The sequence below is a fragment of the Erpetoichthys calabaricus genome, chromosome 7, assembly GCF_900747795.2.
Source record: "Erpetoichthys calabaricus chromosome 7, fErpCal1.3, whole genome shotgun sequence".
Lineage (NCBI taxonomy): Eukaryota > Metazoa > Chordata > Cladistia > Polypteriformes > Polypteridae > Erpetoichthys > Erpetoichthys calabaricus.
Window position 1 is genome coordinate 167578664 of NC_041400.2, and position 22179 is coordinate 167600842.

Below are 22179 nucleotides of genomic sequence, written 5' to 3' on the forward strand. Positions count from 1 at the left end.
CAGCATATACATAAATGGGAAACGCTAAGCCTCATGGGATTGCCTTGTTAAACTGAACAATCTCCCCTCTCCCTGTCCTCTGTTGACCAATGGTCCAGCAGATAAACCCTTGCTTAAGGAATAGTGATGGTCATAGAAACAAACTTGATCCCTTAGCACTAAAAAAAAAAAAAAAAAAAGGGTGTAAACTAGGACTGTGACCTAAACGTTAAACTTCACATTAACCATATTAGTAGGACTGCATTTTTTCTAAGGAAGTTTACAAAAGTTAGACCTCTTACAAACACTGAAAGATGCTGTTTTTAGCTGATTACTGTAATGCAATCCTAATAGGATTCACTATTAAAAATTATGCATTTCATTTTACATTAAGTTAGGCATTTTGTAACCTTATTTTCAGAGTAACCTGCAGCTCCTTTAATTGTGTGCACAAATAAACATTTTGAGACTTGAGTGGGAAATGATGCATTGCTTCACTCTGGGGACACGTGTAGCAGCACAATTCAGTTAACTTATCATTACAAGCTGCATGAGGAAGAGAAAGTGTCCCATGGCAACTATTGTCTTCAAGAATGTAAGTAGTGTTAGTGATTTATTGGCATTTACCTCTGGTCATTTAAATTTTGCATGGAATGGCAATGGTGAAGGACCTTGTCTTTTTTCACCAATGTGGGGATGGGATGTACTTACAGCATGGCTTCTACCCGGTTTAAATAAACAAAAAAAATCAAAACACCCAGTGTTAAAACGACTGGTCTACTTGATGAAACCTCAAAATGTCTGACAACAAATCTATTTTCAATACCTCATAATCAGGCCCACCAAAATGAGATTTCTTCTTGAGTTCTGCCACTGCAGTCTTATAAGCATCTTCAACTCTTCTTCTTTTTTCCATTTCCTTAAATCAAATGAAAGAACAATGAAACAGAATAATAGCTTAAACTATTTAAGAAAAAACATGATTAACTTTATAGGAGAAAGAAGCCAAACATGTTTATGTTGGGTATTCCTAACAAAAAAAAACCCTGAGCTAAAGTAACACAAGTGTTAAAAATGTATAGTTCTGTTAATTGAAAATTATTTAACATAAAACTTCTTTGGAAGAAGCTAATTTACATACATACATACACACATACATATGTGTATGTCTGAGAAGCTAAAAACTTTACACTTTTAAACAAAAATGCATTTTAACATTAAAAATCAATCACCTATGATTTTAGAAAGCCAAACAAGATTTTTTTTTAAATAAAGCGCTTTGATTAAGTAATTTACATTAAAACAAAGTACTCATTATTTACAAAATCATGGTTATTAAGGATGGAATATATTTTAAAATACTGGAAATTTGAATTCTTATTTAAACGTTCATAATCCATTTAAAAATGCATCAAATAACTATAGAAGAGAATGAAAAAGAGAAATATGCAAACAGGTCAATATATAAGCACACAGTTTTCTTATGATAAAAGCAACACAACAGAAACAAACTTAACAAGTGCCTCAAGGCTTTCTAAACCTAAGGACATGTCAAATTTAAATATTGTCAATAATCAATGTTCTACAATCTTAAATTAGAACAGCAAAAAGCAGAATATTTTAAGAATAATGCAAGGCACTGTACAAAAATATCACTCCTTGTCCTTAAGAAAATCCATTTTTGTTTGCTGTATTTCAGAGCCTCATTCCCTAGGAAAGTTTTCATCTTCACAGAAAGTAAGCCTGGCTGTCGGACAGAGTTCGAATTCATTTTGAGCAGCAATACTCTGGTTCAGCAGTCTGCCTTGTAAACGTCTGTACACTATCTACAAATTGTCAAAATGCAGTACTTCCGGGGTGTCAAGCTTGAGTAAAGCAGCTGAGGATTAACTGGTTTTACTGCTTCAGTGTCACTTTCCTAACTAGCGATCAGGAATTTAAAAAAAAAAAAAAAAAAAAAAAAAATATCAAACCTGTCGTATAAAAACACACACAGGAGATTGCTCAGTTCAGGATGTCTGAAATACTGGTATGTATAAAGTATTCATTATTACCAAATACTTTTTCAGTGTTTAATTATAGAAGTTTTAAGACCAAACAAACCGGTTACAACAGGGTGTACAGTACAATGAGCAGACATGACTAAGTTACTAACTCTTATCAAATAAAGACAGGTCAACTTAAAATTTAAAAAATCTAATACTGATTTATCATTGCTGAGAATAAACTTTTAATTCAATGATATTTCAAAGTACCTTTGGATTCTATGTTTATATTAGGGGAGGGGACTATAGAAGACTTCCTAAAAAACTGACAAGCAAGCAGTGTGTGGTGGGAAAATATAACTCTTTTCCCACCCCAGTTGTGCTTAAGAAGGCTAATAGCACAAATTACCACTAAAATTGTATAAAATAAACACAATAACCACCCTACAATATTCATATAATGGATATAAAAGTATGAACTGGTATTTCTATTCAAGGAAGTTACTGTGGTGTATAATTTTTTTTTAATTTGATTAAAGAATAAAAGTAAAATGTAGGAATTATATGAAGCCTTAAAAAGGAGGATAGCCACTCAAAGCTGTCACCATTTTATGCAATTGGCACATTAAACTCCATAACAATGAAACCAGGCAACAAGTGCAGAATGAAACGGGTCACAACAGAGAAACTGTTGTTAAGCAACTGCATTCTTGTTGTTTTGATGAACTGCCTTAGTCAAACTACAGACGGATTATTTTTTATTTTTTCCCCCAATACAAATTCAGAATCCATATAAATGAGTGCATATTCTGGTTACAGATTGCAGATACATCAAATTTACCGTGCATTTAATTCAGCTATGTTGCTCAACTAAAAAGATTAATGTTATGAAGCTTTTAACACAAAAAGGGGTGGTGGTACTGCAGAAAGCCTGACAGAAAACATTTAACGTTAACTTCATTTTAATTGCATCATTGTGAACTTCTGGTTGTACTATGGTAGAAGGTGAACCTTTGATTTGTTTTCTCATTGATTTTGTTGAGTTAATGTACATTTCTCATAATGGCTGCTGTAAAAAAATCATAAAATAACCATCTTAGGAGGTGTAAAGCAATTTTAAAAATACAAATTTTAGGTAATAAAAATGATTTACAAGCAGACCCTGCAATGTACTACAAGGTTTTAAAGTAAGTTATCCTAAAATAACCTGAAATATTCTGGGCTTCAACAATTTTCCAATGGCAATTACATACCTTATCAAGTCTTTTTTGCCAGCTATCCTCACGCTTAACCATTAGATCAATACAATGTGAAAGAGTTGCCAATATTCCCGCTGTGGTGGCCTTGAAAGTTATAGCTTCTCCTTTGAAGTCAATCCCATTTATTCCTTTTGGAGTCACACAGGGGAATACTGTAATTTGCATGAAAAGTAAAAAATAGTATTATCATGACTGCTGACAAAACAAATTTTCAATTACACTATAAACCTTCGAAATCCAGAATTACTGACTTCAATTTACAAATAACCACATTCAGGTGTACAATAACTCAAAGAAAACTGTTATTGCCTATAATATGCTGCACTGTGTATTATTCAAAGATAGTAGCATTTACTATGCATTGTTGACTTCACTATAAAGTAACTTAAAACGATTATAAAATTTATCTTCAATTAAACATCTTTAATTAAACATTCATTTAAAAACAATCTGGGCATGGTAAAAATGATAAAGAACTGTTATGTTTTCACCTTTTTCATAAATATACACTATAAATGATAAACAGAAATGTAAATATAAGACTGCATGAAGAAAGTGTTTATGGTAAACATTTAGAAAAGATAATCTGTGCACCAAGTAAATAAATGGCACTGAAGGAGGTGTTGGGTCTGTGAGGCACAGAGGATAGACGTTAAGCAATGCTTTTCTTTTCTTAAGAATATGCAGTCAAAGTTTCCAAGTGTCTAAAGAACAAAAGTGTAGAAGGCAGTAATTTAAATTCCTGCTTCTGACTTAGTGTAGAATGCTCATCAAGTGATCAAGATTACATTAAGGGGTTAGCATCCATTAATAGTAATTAATATTCACTTTGAGATTATGCAGATGTTGACTGGTAACACACCATGCTATGCTGATATGCATCCCCTTACTGAGCCAAAGAAAATGATTCATTTTCTCATTCAATTTTCTCAAATTGCAATAAATAAATGACTAGCCAGAGTATCCCAGCATTACCTGGTATATTTTTATAATGGGTCAAGATAAGAAAGCAAATACTTGACTGCTTTTTTAAAATGACCCTTTTTTTTATTGCAAACTTAAATGCAAATGTCTCATCCATCTTCTACAGTACCTGTCTAGAAACTTTTTTGCTCTTAGGAGCCAAGAATTTGTTCTTTTTGAGTATGATTCAATGCCGTAACTGCAGCATCTCCTTGTTGGTTTTGAATAACGAATGCTACCAATTTAATTTTTTCCTAGTTTACTGTAGCTTCATGAACAGATGTTTAATCCTTTATTAATACATTTAAAGGTTTGCTGAATAATTGATACTACATGATAGCTAAGGAAAACACCCAAGTTAAAAAATGTATCATTCTAAATCTCAGAATTAGTAACAAACAGAAAGGATAGTAAACTTTAGAAATGGACAATATCTGCTGGCTGGAAGCAAGCATGACAAAGGAATTTGCAAAATAAAGATAGCAATGACAAAATGCATTCAGCAGCTAGAGAGATGTCGGAGATGCAAATAAGGAAAATTACTCAAGGGTCCATTCATGCACATCACCCAATCCAATTAGGAATCATTAATTAAAAGAACCTATACATCTTTGTGCATGTGAGAAAGCCCAGTGAAAACTCAACAAAGATGACACCCTAGTTTACATTCATACATTTCTGACAAATGTTCTTTCCTTATCTTTACACAAACTTTAAAACAAAGATATATATACAAATTTTCAACTCACACTTTTCTTTGCTGCCATTGTTATTGTGTAAAAAATCCCCATCAGGTCGAGAAGTAGGAAAATCATCTTCATCGTCTTCCACAACTATTAATACAAATTTGACAGAACAAACCAATCTAGTTAACATAGTGCTGTTGACAGTAGAAACATTCAAATTTGAAGAAAAACCATGTAAAAATAGTTTTTGGGGAAATACTCATCCAGACAGCACACATAATGAAGAGCTGCACTGCTTTAAAAAAAAAAAAATTTAAAAAAAAAAGAGCAGATGTTTCAACATGCAGCTTGTAACATGACAATACCTATATATCCATCACATTTCTGTATACGCATCATCTGTTTCAATGAATTGACAAGGTTAAGTTCATCTGCATTCTTTCCTAACATTCTGTAAGCTCATGAATGTGGCTAAAAAACCCACACCTAGATGATTCTTCAAATCTTGGGTTGAGATTAAAGTGCTGCCTACAATATGCAGAACACAAAGTTTGATAAGCAGTTAATGTTGAAGTAAATCAACAGAGCCAAGTATAAGGCTCACATATCCTTATTATGCAGGTGTGGATAAGGCAGAGGGTTTGAATTGCTTCCACTGGTTTCAAGCAACTAATGTGTTGCTTTATTATTTAACCCTATCAGCTAAACCAGTTGTGAACAAATTGCAGCACTTAGATTTCAAAACCTTCCATTGAATGCACAATATTTTCCCCAGAATACAATACCCAGCACAACTTTATAACTCACAAATTTCAGCGTTCAGTATATTTAAGAAAAAACTGTATAACCTGAATGTTTACCCTCTTTCATTAAAAATAATATACAGTACATAACCAGAACATTTGAACGAATTAACTTGCAACCAACTATATCCTGCATGCTCAAATTAAGGCACCACTTTGTAAATGTTTCTTTCTGTGCCACAGAGCCGATTCGATAAGAGTGGCAGTTCTCTACTTGCGTGAGCACTGGCAGTGTCTCCCGATCAGCCACCTGCTTTGTGCTAACCCGGTAAACTAAAGAGTATACTTTTATTCGGATTAATTCTGAGACCGGATATCTTTTGAAATTCTGTTAGTGCTGTTAGAACTGCAGGCACTGTGTTTTCTGGGTCTGATATATATAAAACCATATCATCTGCATATAGAGAAATTTTCTGTTCCAGTCCTACTCTGATAATCCCCTTTATCTGATAAAAACTTCGACAGTGAACCGCCAGTGGTTCAATAAACTAAAGAGACCATGCCAGTCAGTATTTGTGTTTAGGAAAAGTACAGTACTATAACATTACGACAAAGCAAAGAATCTGTACTTATATACAGCTGAAGTAAAAAAGCTTTTATTTAGACTCCCAAAAACACTTGACATTGGTTTTCCCTTTTTCAAATGACCTTATTTATGTGTATGTTAAATTCTTTGAATCAATAAAAGGCTGATCACAAAAATCTGCACTTTAACATACACCAGGTACTAAAGAAAAGAGTTTACTTTTCTTTTGTTGGTGTAAATGCTTTTCTTTAGACTCTCATGTCTATTAAGTCTAATGTTGTTCTTTGAAAAACTTGATTTTACAAAAAAATCTTATTTGAATACAAAGGTGATAATATAATGTAAACATTTCCTACTGTTTACAGTTCCTCACACAAACAGCCTTCTTGCCTTTTAAAAGCATTCAGTCAGAGTATTCTTGCACTCGAGATCTCAGGTTCACTGTTAATTTAGACTGGAAATATTAAGCTCCCTAGTATGCAAACTGTCTTGACTTACCCATTAAACACAATTAGAAATAACTGCTACATTTCTAATTTTAAATTTTGTTAGTATAACAGCAGCCTTTCTAAACAAACAGTCTTTTCAGCAGTGCATATTTTACTTATCTTTGGCAACACGCAGTTTTACACATAGTCTGCACTATAGTGGACTGGTCATTTAACATGCATTGCCTAGAGAAATAAGGTGTAATATTTTAATTCAGCTGTAACAGGAAAAAGGAAAATATTGTAAGTCAGTTCTTGACCACCTGCTTCTGCCCACTGCATTTATCTGGCTTACTGAGCTAAATTCAGGGCTAGGGATGCTCCGATCAATTAGCCACCATTTGAATTTGGTGGATTTTCACTAAAAAGATTCGATCAGTCATCAGTAAAAAGGCCAGTCACCAAAACTGATATTTTGAGCTCCTGTTTTTCTAAGCTTTACTTAATTTAGTTGCAGTAAGTAATACTATAGTTGAGCTAGCACGTGTCTTTTTTCTTTTGTTAAGGAATTCAGACCTTTATTTTCTCCTTTAAATTAAAATGGACAGTGAGCTTGTTTAAAATGCAGAAGCTTATGGTTTCAACTGGAAAAAGATAGACAAGTTTGAAATTGCTGTTTAGTAAACAATAGGCTTTTTAAATATTTGTACTGTGTTTATTATTTGTTCCTGTGTGTCATACAACACACGTTTTGTTAAGATCAAGTACTACATAACTAAAATTGTAATCCATATTTCATTATTATATCTCAAGAGCAAAAAGCTGTACAGCAATTAAGGATTTAAGATGATTAAAACCTAAAAGTGCATGTATATTTAAATTTGAGCAGTGTTTAATTGCCAGTATCAATTAATTGAATGTGTGAAAATATATACGTGACAATTTTTTTTCCTGTTAAAAGAAAAGGTGAAAACTTTTTTTTTTGTAATTACGCCTGGTTTCAGATAGGTACAAAAAAATGAAAATATGACAGCTTGTAATTATGAGAAGTATTTTAATTTCTTTAATGCCATATGTATTATGGATAAGTATTTTTGTATATATTAAAGTATGCATTTTAAGGAAATTTTATTTACTTTAGTACTTTATATAGAGTGGAGTGGTGGCTCGGAGGCTAGGGATCTTCAGTGGCAATTGGAAGGTTGCTGGTTCAAATCCCAGAAATGCCAAAAGTGGTTCTACTTCACTGGGCCCTTGAGCAAGGCCCTTATCCTGCAATTGCTCCATCCTGGGTATGATGTTAATCTGCATCCAGCTCTGCATGTAGGCCCTCCAATCTGTAGGGAAAAATCTGGGTGTTGGTGGCAGAACTGGCACTCCAGCCACCATAAAAAAACCTCCCACTGTTCCATTCCATCTGAACTAGTGTGGTGCTGAGATGTCACCCGTTGCATGGCTGCACTCATGTCCTAATCTGGGATCCTGAGTTGGTTTGTCTTGTGGTGGGTGCGGCAATGCGCTGTATGAGTGCGTCCTCCTAATCTTAGTACTTTATGGTCACTGAGCAATGAGCCTACAGAATTTAATTTTGTTTATAAAAAAAATGAACAGCTAACACCTGTGGTCTATAGTTGAATTATAAAAATACATTTTAACTTAGACACAAGTCTTCTATGCATCTCGTTATGTAGGAGCTTATTGTATAAAGGTTTTTAAAGGGATAAAGGGGAAAAAATCCAATCAGGCTTTTTTTTTTAGGGCCAATACTGAATCATATTGCTGATTCACATTTTTTCCCTTTATCTCTTAAACTTTTACACTAAAGCCATATATAATCAGATGCTGAGATGCTTTATGTTCTTTATTAACTAGTAATAACTTTGGTATTTTTATAATTAAACTATAGACCACAGGTGTTACCTGTTCACTTTTTTGTAACAAAATGAAATTCTGATGCCTTATTGTTCAGTGAAGATAATACTAAACTTTCCTTAAAATATATAATTTAATAATGTAGAAAAAAATATTTATTCATAATACATATGGCATTCAATAAAATAAAGTGCTTCTCATAATTACAAGCTGTCATATTGTTGAACCTCTCCTGCAATGTACTCATTTGAAGCAAAGCTTAAGTAAAAAGAAAAAAAAAAATAGGTTTCACCATTTGTCTAACAAAAAATAAAATATTCATAAGAGGCTCATCAAGAAGATACAAGGGTAACACACTTAAATAAAAAAGATATTCTGCTGATAAGCAAACAAGCCTATTGATTATAAAAGGAAATTTAACATTCTTTTTTATCTCGTTTTTCTAATTGAGAATGTGAGCTGCTTATCTGAGTTTGAACACCAAGCAAGTTGTGGTTTATCACCTGTCCTAGCAGTATCAATCATAATTTGTGAAATATCACATCCATAATTCTAAAGTAACTCAATTAAAATGCCATTGCATAGATAGGTGGAAAAATCTCTTAAAGAGAAAAATAAAGATTACACATAGTAAGTCCCTGCATATTATCATAGTGGGTTTTCACAGAAATCAGTTTACCATCTAGCAGTTGCTTTTAGAATTGCAAAAGTCATGGGAAAAAAACACTCCAAAAAAAGACTATGACAGGCAATGCAGCAACTGGGTAAGACTTGACAAAAAGCAAATTAATTTGTGTTTAGGTACAACATTCTAATAAGTTCAGATGTATATAGGGCAAAAAAATATTTAAAAATTACCTTTGTCCCTCTGGAGCTCATCTTTGGAAACAGCATCAGCACAGGCATCAAAGTATTTTTGCAGAGTATCTACTTGTCGACATAAAATGTCTCTGAAGGTCTCCATTTCAGCAAGTTTCTCTCGTAAACTGTGTCCCTTCTGTAAAGCAAATTTTTCTTCTTTACACTGAAGATGTGTTTAACAAAAAACCAGAGATGGGCAAACTGCAGCCCATCAAGAAATGAAGTGACACCACTTGTTTGCTTTTAATAATACAATAGTTTGAGAAGAAATTTTAGGGTTGTGACCAAAAAAAACTTTTTAAAGCTCCTTATCAAACTTAAATAATATTTATTGATAAAATTATCCTCAATAATAGGACAGATTTGAATCTTAAAACAAAGTACTTTAAATTTCTGAGATTGCTCATTATTTCTAAATGTATATTAATATAACCAATTAAATCAAACTCTTAACATTTTCTTATACTAAGCAGAAAAGGCTTGTATGGGCCTTTTTTTAATTAGATGCGTTTTCTTTATTACAGGTTATAGATTTAAAACTTCCATAATTTGTAGTATTAGGATATCTCTGTGAATCAGATGTCATGCAGTTGTTAGCACTGTTGCTTAACAGTTCTTCAGGAAATTTGAATTCTGGCCCTCAACACCATCACCGCGGCACTTTAAAATCCTAACAGCTATGGAGAGGATCTGCACTCTAGATACTCCAGCTCTATTTTCAAAAACTATTTTTATCAGGGACCACTAAACTTTGGGCTTATGTAAATGCTATTAAATTGTTAAAATATCATTTTGGGGGGAATGGGTGTGTGTGTGTATAATATATATATATATATATCACACACACACATAAATGATTACTGTGCAGTTTATCTACAACAGCAGCTAGATGGTAAAAACAAAAGCTGTAATAGTATTTTTTTCAAGAACATTTTAAAAAACAAATTAAGCAAGTATATTAGATTTGAAGGTTACACTTACTTTGAAAGATGATGTGGAAGTAGCAGAGTAATTGCTTGCTGCTGAAGTGAGAGACAGCATGGAACCATGACGACGCAAACTGGACTCCGACCCATAGCCAGACTCTGCCTGAAATCGAAATATTAAATCTTATCAAGGCACAGAATTTAAAGTCAATTACAACTACTACTACAAACTTTGATTGTTGCTCATGTTACTTATTAAAGAATAGCTCTGACGATTTCACGAATGACATTACAAAAGAAGGATTCTGCATTAAGTGTAACATTAAAAAAAAATGTAAGTTCAAAAAGTGTTATTAAATCTTTGGACATATTTAATACAATGCTATATTCAAGTAATTTTCTCACATTTTTTAACGGAGTGTAAAGTCATGAAAACAGAAGCTTTTTAAAAATCGCATATCAAATCTAACAATTTTGTATTGCCCTTTGTAATTTCAACAGCATGATCAGAGTGTTCAAGTTGGGCCAGTCATGGGGAGTTTGTGCAAACTCTACACAGTCTTTGTGCTAACTAGCTTATATGCTGCACTTTTGTCTTGTCTCTACTTAATTAACCATTAATTTCCTTTTCACATCTTAATGTTAGCAAGAATATGTAATCTGCTTATCACCTTCATAATCACAGCCAGACAGGAACAGCTTCACATTGCTCTTTTAAACAAAAACTACATCATTTAAGAGAAAAATGGTACAACAACAACAATTTATTTCTTGTATAGCTCCAAATCAAACAAGGAATGCCTCAATAGGCTTTAATAGGCCCTGTTTTTTGGACGGCTCCCCAGTCTTGACTCTCTAACAAGAAAGAGAAAAAAAAAAACAAAATAAAAAAATAAACTCCCCCAAAAAACCTTGTATGGAAAGGAAAAATGGAAGCGATCTTGGGTACAGTAATTCAGAGATAGACCCCCTTACAGGTAGGTTGAGGTAAATATAACACACACATAATACTACTAGAAGAGAAGATGATAAAGGAGGACAGGACCAAAATATACAAAGCGAAGATCCAGAGACATTCAAGAAATATAGTTGACAAAGAGTCAAGGTAAAACCTCTTTATCAAGCATCTACAAGGTTGGTCATGAAGAGATTGCAAACTATGTGGAAAAGAATATACTAATCATTTAGGCTTTCAGAATACAATGTAATATTCTTAAAAATAGTATTCTGGCATAGAAGAAAGACTGCTGAACCAGAGATTAACACAAAGAGGATAATTATTAAACTTGCACAGGAGAAGGTTAATACCAGGATTTGTACAGTACAGGGACGAAAATTTTTAATATGAAATCTATAGAGTAAAAGTGAAGATATATAGTGAGGAGGAACAATAAGGAGGGAAATTCAACATGATCAGAGTCCAGAGCAAAGCTGTGAATGAAAGGTGTTTGTTTTTTTTAAACTGCTTAGCAATGATGACAGTAAAGTGAACATTAAATGTTCAGACACTGTAAAGAAAGGGGAAGGGAAGATACGGGCCAGTTAATTTTGAACTGGTGATTTTTCTCAATATTAAAATTATTTTCCACATTTTTGAAAGGCCTGACAAAGTATCACCTAGAAAATATTTCCATCTAACCAAGTAAAATGTATTTTACAAGGGAAAATATTTAGAACTGTGAGTAACTGAGTAAAATGGCTACAGGCTCAAAGGATAGACTGAAAAAGGCAGGGGGGATGGTTTGGGGACAAAAACCCTAGACTACCTAGATTCATAAGGAATAGATGTTAAGGGGTGAAAAAATGTGTATACTGTTAAAGCAGAGTATACACTGTAGTTTCATAACATGGTAATGATTCATGTCCAAGCCTCAAGTACTTGCACAGTTGCCATATTAAGGACCAAATAAGACATTTAAGTCATCTTTAGCAGTGAATGACAGACAAGCAGATTTCACTAAGGTGGGCTCTTCAAGAACATGAAAGAGGTGGCCAACATAACACAGGCAGCATGGAAAGATGACCTTCCTCTGATGTAGAGTATAATTTAGAGTTTGGCTAAAAATACATTTGTAGGGATTGGGAAAAAGGACTGACTGGAAAACAATTTAGGAAAAAGCTTCAAAATTGCATATTACTCTGGTATACTAACTATTTCAGCTTCAAATCCCTGGTTAACAACATAAGGTTTTCCTTTTCAAACAAAGCTAAATAGTTAAAGTTCTGTAATTCAATTAATTAAGGTCCACAATAACTGACTGGCAAGTTCTATTAAATAAATTTAATAATGATAATACGACTACATTTTATTAAAAGAGCACCTATTTATCAAAGCCTGCAAAGAAGTTTAATTTAGTTGATAAAAACTTAAGACAAAATACTCATTATTTCTGTGACAAAAATGGAAGAAAAACTAAAAAATGTGCCTTTAATGATGAAAACTAAGACAAATGCTTCTAAAATCATATTTGATGAAAACTAAACAAAACGAAAATGTTACAAAATGGACCACCGAACAATGAGTGATGTGAAGCTCTTTGAACATCTCTATCACACATGCCATGGTCTGCCAAGAAATAACGAGCATGAATGCAGTGGTGCAATTTTTAAAAACATGCATGCACCCTTGTAACTGGATAACACTAGTTTCGGCACCACCAGGAAACATCAGCCAGAATCCTGCTCCATTGCTGTCCGCTATGATGAGCCAACATGATTGTCGGAAGAAAAAAAGCGGTCATGTATATGTACCAACTTTAATTACAGTGATGATGAGAATAAAACCCAGTGCCAGCCATGTGGCATGAAGCTCACATTAAAGAACACAACAAACCTGAGGGGCCACCAAGAGGCACACCATCCTGAGATTCATGTCAAGGTATGTAACATCATCTAGGTGGTGACTTGCCTGATGCCAATACTGTTACCTCTGGCATGGGGGGGATTAATTGCTTTTAATATAGTGTCCTTCACAGTTCCGATAAAGGAATGGAAGCTTCGCAATCGTTCGATTGTAATGCGCACATCTACAGACCAGAGCTGCCAATAGCTGACCAAGATCTTTTGAAGTAAATCCTTTCTACACCTACTCTTCATTTTATGTTCAATAATCACTACATGTTCTTTGGCTCATTCGTGTCCATGTTAGTGTAATAGTTTAGAGGTACAGTATATTCTGTGCATGTTCAAATGTTAAACAAGATATCCATCTGATTTTGACGTTTTCATTTTGCTTTTACTTTTAGTTGACTAAACCTGATCTACTTTATCTCAGCTAAAATGAATTGATTTTTATTGACTAAAACTAACAAATGACTAAAATGTAACAAACTAAAATGCAATTTAGTCAGAAGACTAAGACTAAATACAGTATGTATTGTCAAAATGAACACTACTCCCATAACACAATTGAAGGTCAATGATAAAAACCTCACTTTGTTCAAAAACTTAATGAGGAGTACATGTGTATTCCCACAAATATACAGTGGTCTATTAAATCTAGTATATGCCTTACCATTTCAGAATAAATTGGCATTAAAAAAAATAAAAAAAATTTTGAATTTGAAACCTCATTGATGTAAACCTCTAAAAGACTACACAAAAGCAACAAATTATAACACAAACCAAAAAACGACCATCCCAAAGACAAACGTTGACCAAAAACACTAAGCTGCATTTGCAGCAGAATCAGGAATTTTGTCATGTTCTTAAATCCACAGCATGCAAGAAATTGCATAATTTTTTTTTTAATTTTGCACATATGCATTAAGTTTCCCAATAATCTTTACTATTTTTGGTAACATTTATATCAGTTTTGAAGCAATGCAACACACACACACTGGAGAAACACAACTCCTCCAATGTTAAGATTTTTTTAAAAGTAAATACAGAGAATTCAGTATCACAGTTACAAAAAATATAGATTATAATTTAATAAAACAAACAAATAGACACATAAGAAACAAAATTCTAATATATAGCTGTGATAAAATGACCATGTTATAAATACAGCACTACATGCAAGCTGAAGAAAAAAAATAGCTACTAATAAAAAGCACAAATGGCATTCTTACCATAAATATTAAACAAATGTCTTACAATAAAGGCTTATATAGATTTCAAAATTTAACATTTTATCTTAACTTGGAATGACAGTACAGAATGTTTATGAATTCATCAGTTCATGATGGCAGAGAAGAGAAATAGATTATGAAATATTGTAGCTTTGAGTGCAATAACAATTGCATTAGCTGTATGTAGAAGCCTGTGAAAAATCAAAGGGGAGCCTGGGAAATGTGTACAGTTTTTCTGTAAAAGAATAATTTTAACAGTTTCAAAATGTCAACAGTAGTCTTTGATTACTTGAATGACAAGCTTTATCTGCAAGAGACTCTCAGAAAATTACGCACAAAGGCAAGCAAAAATGCTTGAAAACACTCAAGAATATGGATGTATTGGAAGGCGACATTTACCCCAGATATTTAAGGTTCACCATCTTGTTTTGTTTTCACTGACATGCTAAACTGGTGGTGTAATTCTCGATTTTCTGTGCAGGGAAATGGGCACAGACAAAATTAGTTATGCACAGTAAAATTTCCAAAATAATTATGCAAACACTGGTCACATTCTAGTTGTATGTGATTTCGTACCACATAAAAAGTGATCTACATCCAGTCTGGGAAGTGCCAATTCCTTGTTTATTTTGTTTTGCTGTTTTCTAAAAAGATTCGATCAGTGTTACATAGAAGTGAAAAGAATATTTGTAAGAGAGCTGCAGTGTGAACATTTCCATAGTAAGAAATGTTTTGGCTTCCTCAAATAAAATGCTTTAATAAACATTTCTTATTTGATGTTTTAGTTTGAGACATACAAAAAAAGTCAGATAAGCGACATGTTGCTCTAACTGGGATATATTGTCCTTCACAATGATGACTACTGAGATGTCACTGTAACTGGGGTTTTACTGGGGTAACTGTGGTATATGTTTTAAATATAATGGTTTTAAAATTCATGCTAGTTAGTCTTTCAACTATCCTAGGACAGCAGTACAGCAGAGACTCTTGAACCAAATTCTCAACCCTTATGTTGTATTTTGAGTTCACTTTGATTTTCATATTGTTAAAGCAGAGGTTTAATATCAGACATCATTTAAAGCAGTAATACCTTCAAAAACTCCAGCTCACATGAGTGCTTGAATGGTGATTTATATCAAATTTAGTTTTGGAGTTCAAGAAGCAAGAACCCTTATGTGGAATTACTTTATGTCCAATCTTCTATCCTGACAGAGTAATTTCCATTAGAGATAAAATAAAGCTCCAAAACAAAAAGAAACAAGAAGCCAATATCCTTAACATAAAAGTGGATTTAAATCATCACAGGATATTTTTGGCATGTGGCTCATTTTGATATATGTACATAACCCAAAAATGTTTTTAAATTAGTTGTTGATGGCTGTCCTACAGCCAGAAATACCCAAATATGTATAACTATTTGTGTATTTAAGTGTAAATCAATGTTTTCACTCTTATTCGACAAAATGTTGAACTTCAGTCAAACAAAATGGGAATGAATTGCAAGATCTCTCAAAAGAATCATAGTATTATTGTATTGTGCCCCAAGTACCTGGACATCACCATATTGTGGGGTCCCTGTCGATTAATAGGCCCTAATCTCTAGAGTGCAAAGAACAGCATTAACATAAATAAAAGCAGACTGAAAAAATTGATAGATATTTAAAAGATAACCACAATATATCATTTAACAAGGTAAATAAGTACAGTTCTATTTGATAATTAATGACCTTTTCAGTCCTGTATGTACAAAATGCATATGCACAGACTGAAAACTGAAATATAACTTTTACAATAAAAGAAAATCTAGACTAGCTGCAGTTTTTGATGACTATTATTCAAGACATCTAAAAAAAAATCAATACTAAACTACGATTCCAATAGGAGACCACAAAATAAACTAAACATGACAAATAAAAAAATAGTAATATTTGAATTAAAAATGCAAGAATTATAAATCAAAAATATTAAGGACTTCCTAGAAATTAGAGATCAAATACAAGCTGCTTAAAAAAATGAAACAGCACAGATTTCACTTCATTATAAACAATTATGTATTAATACTGAAAGCTTACAACATGCACAGCCCACCATTTGAACAGAGCAGATCAATCTTGCAATTCACTTCAAAAATCAAAGTGGTCCCAAAATACAATAAAGAAGGGGGAAAAAAAAAAAAAAAAAAAAAAAAAAAAAATCACAATATGAATGTAATTTCTAAGTGAAGAGCCAAAGTATGAAAGCAAAATAAACAAATCCAGCTTGTAAACGTGAATCTGCATTTAATAAACATTGCCCAAAGATTAACAGCAGTATATATAAATAATGCCTTAACAGTTGTTAAAAAAAACCAAAAAAATAATTAAAAATTATAAAAATGTGCATATCCTGCATGGCATGCCGAACATCCAGATGAACAGTAGACAGCTGGTAGCAAAAATTGTAGCAGCCTTACAAAACTGCTGAGCCGACATTATTTCTATACTGCAAAAGCTCTGTCGCAGTTTCTATCTCATCTTTACATCCTTTGAAACGATCCTTTGCATATCTTTCTCAAAATAAATGAATAATGCTGTCAGCTTAAAACCATCACTTTTAGAATTTATTAGCACAAGACAATTCAAGAGCTGAAGACAGTAGCCCACATTATGCTTCTACTTTTCCCTCTAATCTGTCCTATATGCCGGTTAATGGATCTATTAAGTGGACCAATAATGTACAGGCTGGAGGGGGAGGGTGTATTAGGCAGGTTTGAAAATAAATCTTGTTAAACTGCACTAGTATATTTGTTCTGCGTTTTCAAATAGGGTTTAAATGCAATATTTTACAGGAAAAGATATGACCTTAAGAATAAACTACTTTGTGAAATTGTAAATGATTTACAATTTATGGAGAAGAGGTGCAAGTTTACATGCATTTGTTTTGGTCACTGTTACATCAGTGAACACATTTTCTCTTAAGGACTCGCTGGGTGTTATATTACGAGCTCAAGTAAGCCCAATATATAGCCAGTAAATTCAGTTTATTACACAGCGCAATGATAGTGGAACTTCTTCATGTCAGTGACAAAAGAAATTTATATATATAAAAAAAAAAAAAGGATTTAAAATTAACCATTCATTTTTAAGAGCTACTTTCCAGTCCATTTCTTTGACTATAACACTCATATTCATCATATGGTATCAGATCATGATTCAAAACCACTCTCTTTTTATTTCTCTAATTCTTTTAGCAGCCCAGGCATATCAAAACTTACATACAGTAGGTTGTGCGTGTGTATGTTTTTTTCTCCTTCTCCTGAAGAGGTGCTCATGCATACATTTGCAATGGAATACTTTAGGCTGATGACTTACTGGCAGCCTGTCAAGCTAAGCACTACACTACACTACACTGCACCATAAATACTCTTAAAGAGAAACTCCCCTAATTTATACTAGCCTGTCAGAAAGAAATTGGTTTGGGGCAGTAGTCTTATTTAACTATTTTCTTAAACAATTACAAGGCTTCACTTTTCCATGATGTCACAAAAAGCCATAAAACATCACCTAGATGTCCTATTACTGAAAGGATAATACAAAAATAACGAAACAATTCAGATAAAACAAGAGCACAACATACTTCTTTAAATATTACTCTAAAAACTGCCATTTCAAAATTTGTAGACTGTATATCTAGTTTATGTCTCTCTGCCACACACACAGCAGAGTACAAAATATATTACTGTGAAATATCAGCTGGATTCTTTGTGGCACTGCCTGGAATGAATACCTTTAATACGGTTATTCGCAGCGTGTTTTATCTTTGACACATGCCACTTGGTTTATTATCTAAATCTACCAGGCTTGATTCATTCACTTAAACCAGGGCAATCCCCAATGTAGGGGGGGGGGGGGGGGGGGGGGGGGGGGGGTAAGTAAAAGAATATACTGGCAAGCAGGAAGACACAAATTCCATGCTTATTCAATTAATTTATTGAATGCTTATTTTGCAAAAAGTGCTTGAATTATAAATTCCATTTGATATGTAACCACTACTGATCAAAAACTGAAAAATAGCAGTCAAGCATATAGCTGTAAAGACACTAACAAGTATGATGCTGCATGTTTATTATTAAGGAAAGCTACACTAAAGTTATATGAGTTACACAGTCTTCAAGTACCACAACCACCCCTAGCACCTCTTCACCCCACCTCCAAGCCATTATTAAAGCTTTGTGGTGGTAAATGGTTTGTTAAGTGGGCTTAATTCTCTCCTTAGTTTGAACGAACTGAAATTCCTGCTTTTCAAAATTCTGTCCAGATAACTTTTTTAAACCTTAGGAAAGTATCTAACAGATCAAGATTGGTTCTCTCATGAGATACAGCATATAGTATTACAGGTCCTTATTCACTATATGCTCTACCCCAGACACCTTCTGGTTTTATCCATACATTAACATGGGGAGCTCTATGAAGCAGACAACTTTTCTGGGATTCTTATCTCAGCCTTACTCACACATGCACATTCCCTGAATTTATGGATAAACTCCTGGAAAAGCACACACATCAAAAACAGAAAGAAAAATGAGATGAAAGGTAGAATATTAACACCTACATTTGCCCCTTACACTTGGTAAAGGAAATCTTTCATTTGAAAAGAAATACTTTTCCAAATGCAGTGTTTGAAGACTGTATTTAAATACATTTTAATATTTGTTTTTCCGCCTACAAGTTTCCAATGAATTACTGAATATGACAATTTGGCACAACACAATACAAAACAATGACTGTGACAGTGGATATTACTGTTATTCTGGCATACTGACCAAGATTGTTTTTCCCCTCAATTGAGGAGTATTATCTCACCATTAGGGATGAAACAAGAAACCAATTATTCATTGCTTGAAAGGTCAGTCCAAACTCCTTCAAATGCATGGAATGGAAAAGTGAAATCTCTTAGTCACCACTAAAACCATACAGCAATTATGGAGCACTTTAATGTCTCCAAGGATGCTATTCAATAAAATGAAAAACACAGAGACACACGAAATTTGAGCTTAAATATTTTGTTAATGCTTAATCCATACATCTATGGGAATCATCCAGTAGAGTGCAATTACAGAAAAGTCCCTATATACCTGGGACCCAAGGTCAACTGGCTGATAAAGCAAACATTCACAGTGCAGACAGTTTATGCTACAGGAAATTCATAAAAATCAGAGGTGACAATCAAATTAAAAGGCCCAAAGCAGTATATAAATGGATTTTGGCAATATAAAAAAAAAAAAACAAAAAAAAAAAACAGCTTTTCTAACTTTGCTTCATATAGACCTACATCTCTGATACCAGACATGTGAAATCTGTGTGTTTTTGTACACAATGTGTAGTATAAAAACCACAGTAAGAAAAACTATATTGCTTAGCTTTTTGGAGCATTTAATGATAAAATGTTGGTATTCTTATGCCTGCCTAACACAATTACTGAAATTAAGAGCTGCATTTATATTAATTTACTTGCTAATTGAGGAGTTTCTCAGACTTTCCTCTAAGCTGACACCAATACAGAATATATTTTTTCCCCAAAAGTGTGAAATATACAGATTTCCAGTCGCAACACAAAACATTAACAATAGCCTCTCTAAACTACTAGTCATTAAACAATCCTTACAACATTCAGTATAACAAAATATGTAATACACAAAATCATTTTACATACTCTATGGACATTAAATCTTTCTGCTCTTATACCAGCTGATAAGTACAGAATCTAATCCTTTAACTTTAAAGTGAAGCATTATTTACAAAAAAACCACACACCACTACCCCAATGTTGTGTTTTATAATGGAGCGAATGACGTATATTGCAAAATACTGTATCCATATAATTTTAAGAAAAAAAGCAAAACACTGTTGCGAGATTGGGCCATTTTAATAGGAGACAGGCTATGTGCTTCACTTCACCGCTCGGCTTCCTCCTCAGCACCTGTCAAGGATTGTGTTGTGGTATGCAAAATCTGCATATTTTGGTCTATGTATTCATTATATTTTGCACAAAACAAAAAATGATGATCAAAGATAGGTAATGTTTGTGTCAGTCAAAAACTGCTTTACGGAAAAAGATAAAATTCAAGAGAAATTTGATGTTGATTCGCAGTTTGATTTTTTCACCAGACATTATCGCGGCAACTCGTGTAGGGATTGTTGTGCAAATACTGACTGGGCAGAATATACCTAGCCGGTCGGCAGTTTGAGAAGGCATGTAGGAGGGGATATGGCTCTACGATGCACATCCAGCCAACCTCCAGATGATTATTCCAGGAAAGCCCCAAGCCCTGTCTGGTTATTGTTGTGTCTCACCTCGTATATATATCCAGACTTTGCTATCCAAATTTTCTTCTATGCTTTTCTCTGCTGGTATTACTTCTCTTTAATAAATTCCATGTTGCTTTTAAATTTCTATATTTTGTCTTCCAATCTAGAGTGACTGAAGTAAGGTAAATTTCTTTGAGCACCTCGAGCAGTGAGGAAGTGCCATATGATCTGATCTGCAAGGTTTACCGAGCTGCAGATGAAAAGCTCTGTCCAATAATGAACAGTGCGTTAAAGTAAAGCATTCACTGGCTGATAAATGGCCTATAGCCAGGGATGTTGAGCCTTTGTATGTCTGAATATATTCTTGGAGACCAAAGGAAATATTTAGGTCTGAGATGTATCTAAGACATTGGACATTGTTTGTGCCTATGATAAGCAAGTCTCTTGGAGTACTAGGGAAAGTAGACTGTGCATGTGTTATTCATACGGTACCTGTGTGGGTTAAAGTGCTAGGAAATAGCATGCATGTGTATACGTCGTTCATGCGGTACTTCTGTGGTTAGGGTCTGTGTGTATGCGTACATCTATGTATGTATGTGTTAATCTTAAGTGCGACAGTAGAACAACCTGGTAACCAACTTAATGAATACACTTACCCTTAAAGAAAAGAAGGTAAAAAGGTAAGTAGAGGGGAAATATCACAACACAGCCCGGGTGAGGAATGTGCCAAGCGCCGCCATCAGCATTATTGAATGCAGATGCCCAGATATAAACTGCCGTCTTTTTATCTGTAAATAACTAGACAATAATAACCGAAAGTCACATAATCAGTTATAATGTTTCGCTATATGAAAGCTTATTTTGTTATTTTGCAAGGATATTGCCTGCTGAAACTAGACAGTTAATACAAGGATGTGTTTCAGTGAAAAAAGAATATTGAGAATGTGACTAGCATGCACTCAGAATTGAACAGACATTACAGGCATCCATTCACTTTCCTAACCCTCCTAAGTGCAAGGTCCTTCGGCATCTTGAATCTATCACAGCAAGCACTGGGTGCAAAGTAGGAACAACCCCTAAAACATACACAGTTCACTGCAGGGCAAACACAATTAGCCAATTCTCCTAATTTTAATCAGGCTGCAATTAAATTTAATACAGGTGTTTTAGCTGTAGTGAGAGAGGACATGCAAGTGATGGGTGTAACAGAACAAGATGCAGAAGACAAAGATATGGAAGATGATCTGCTGTGGCAACCCCTAACAGGAGCAGCCGAAAGAAGTAGTAGTACAGATGTTTTAGCATAGGCAGAGTGGTAGCACAGAGCTATTAATCCTGTGTCATAGTACCAGGGTCTGCATGGAGTTTGCACATTCTCTCCGTGTATATACACAATAACTGCAATCAGTGAGTCTCAGTGTGCTTACTCACTCAAAAATATCTTCCATTTTTTATTACCATATCCACGGCAAAAGGGACTCCTCCTGTATTTAAAAAAAAAAATTAGAAAACTGCTTATTGCCATTTCAAT

The 22179-nt window shown here is 33.7% G+C and overlaps 1 protein-coding gene across 2 annotated transcripts in view; it reads right to left on the minus strand.

Annotated features, from left to right (window-relative positions):
* LOC114654858 (ceramide transfer protein) overlaps positions 1 to 22179 on the minus strand; it is a 118860-nt gene that overhangs the window by 52348 nt on the left and 44333 nt on the right. For both annotated transcript variants that reach the window (XM_028805687.2, XM_028805688.2), the window contains exons 4-8: positions 10344 to 10451; positions 9360 to 9498; positions 4936 to 5019; positions 3218 to 3375; positions 806 to 898 (exon numbers count right to left, since the gene is read on the minus strand). In XM_028805687.2, coding sequence (XP_028661520.1) covers positions 806 to 898; positions 3218 to 3375; positions 4936 to 5019; positions 9360 to 9498; positions 10344 to 10451 — 582 coding nt within the window. The remainder of the gene's footprint in view (positions 1 to 805; positions 899 to 3217; positions 3376 to 4935; positions 5020 to 9359; positions 9499 to 10343; positions 10452 to 22179) is intronic.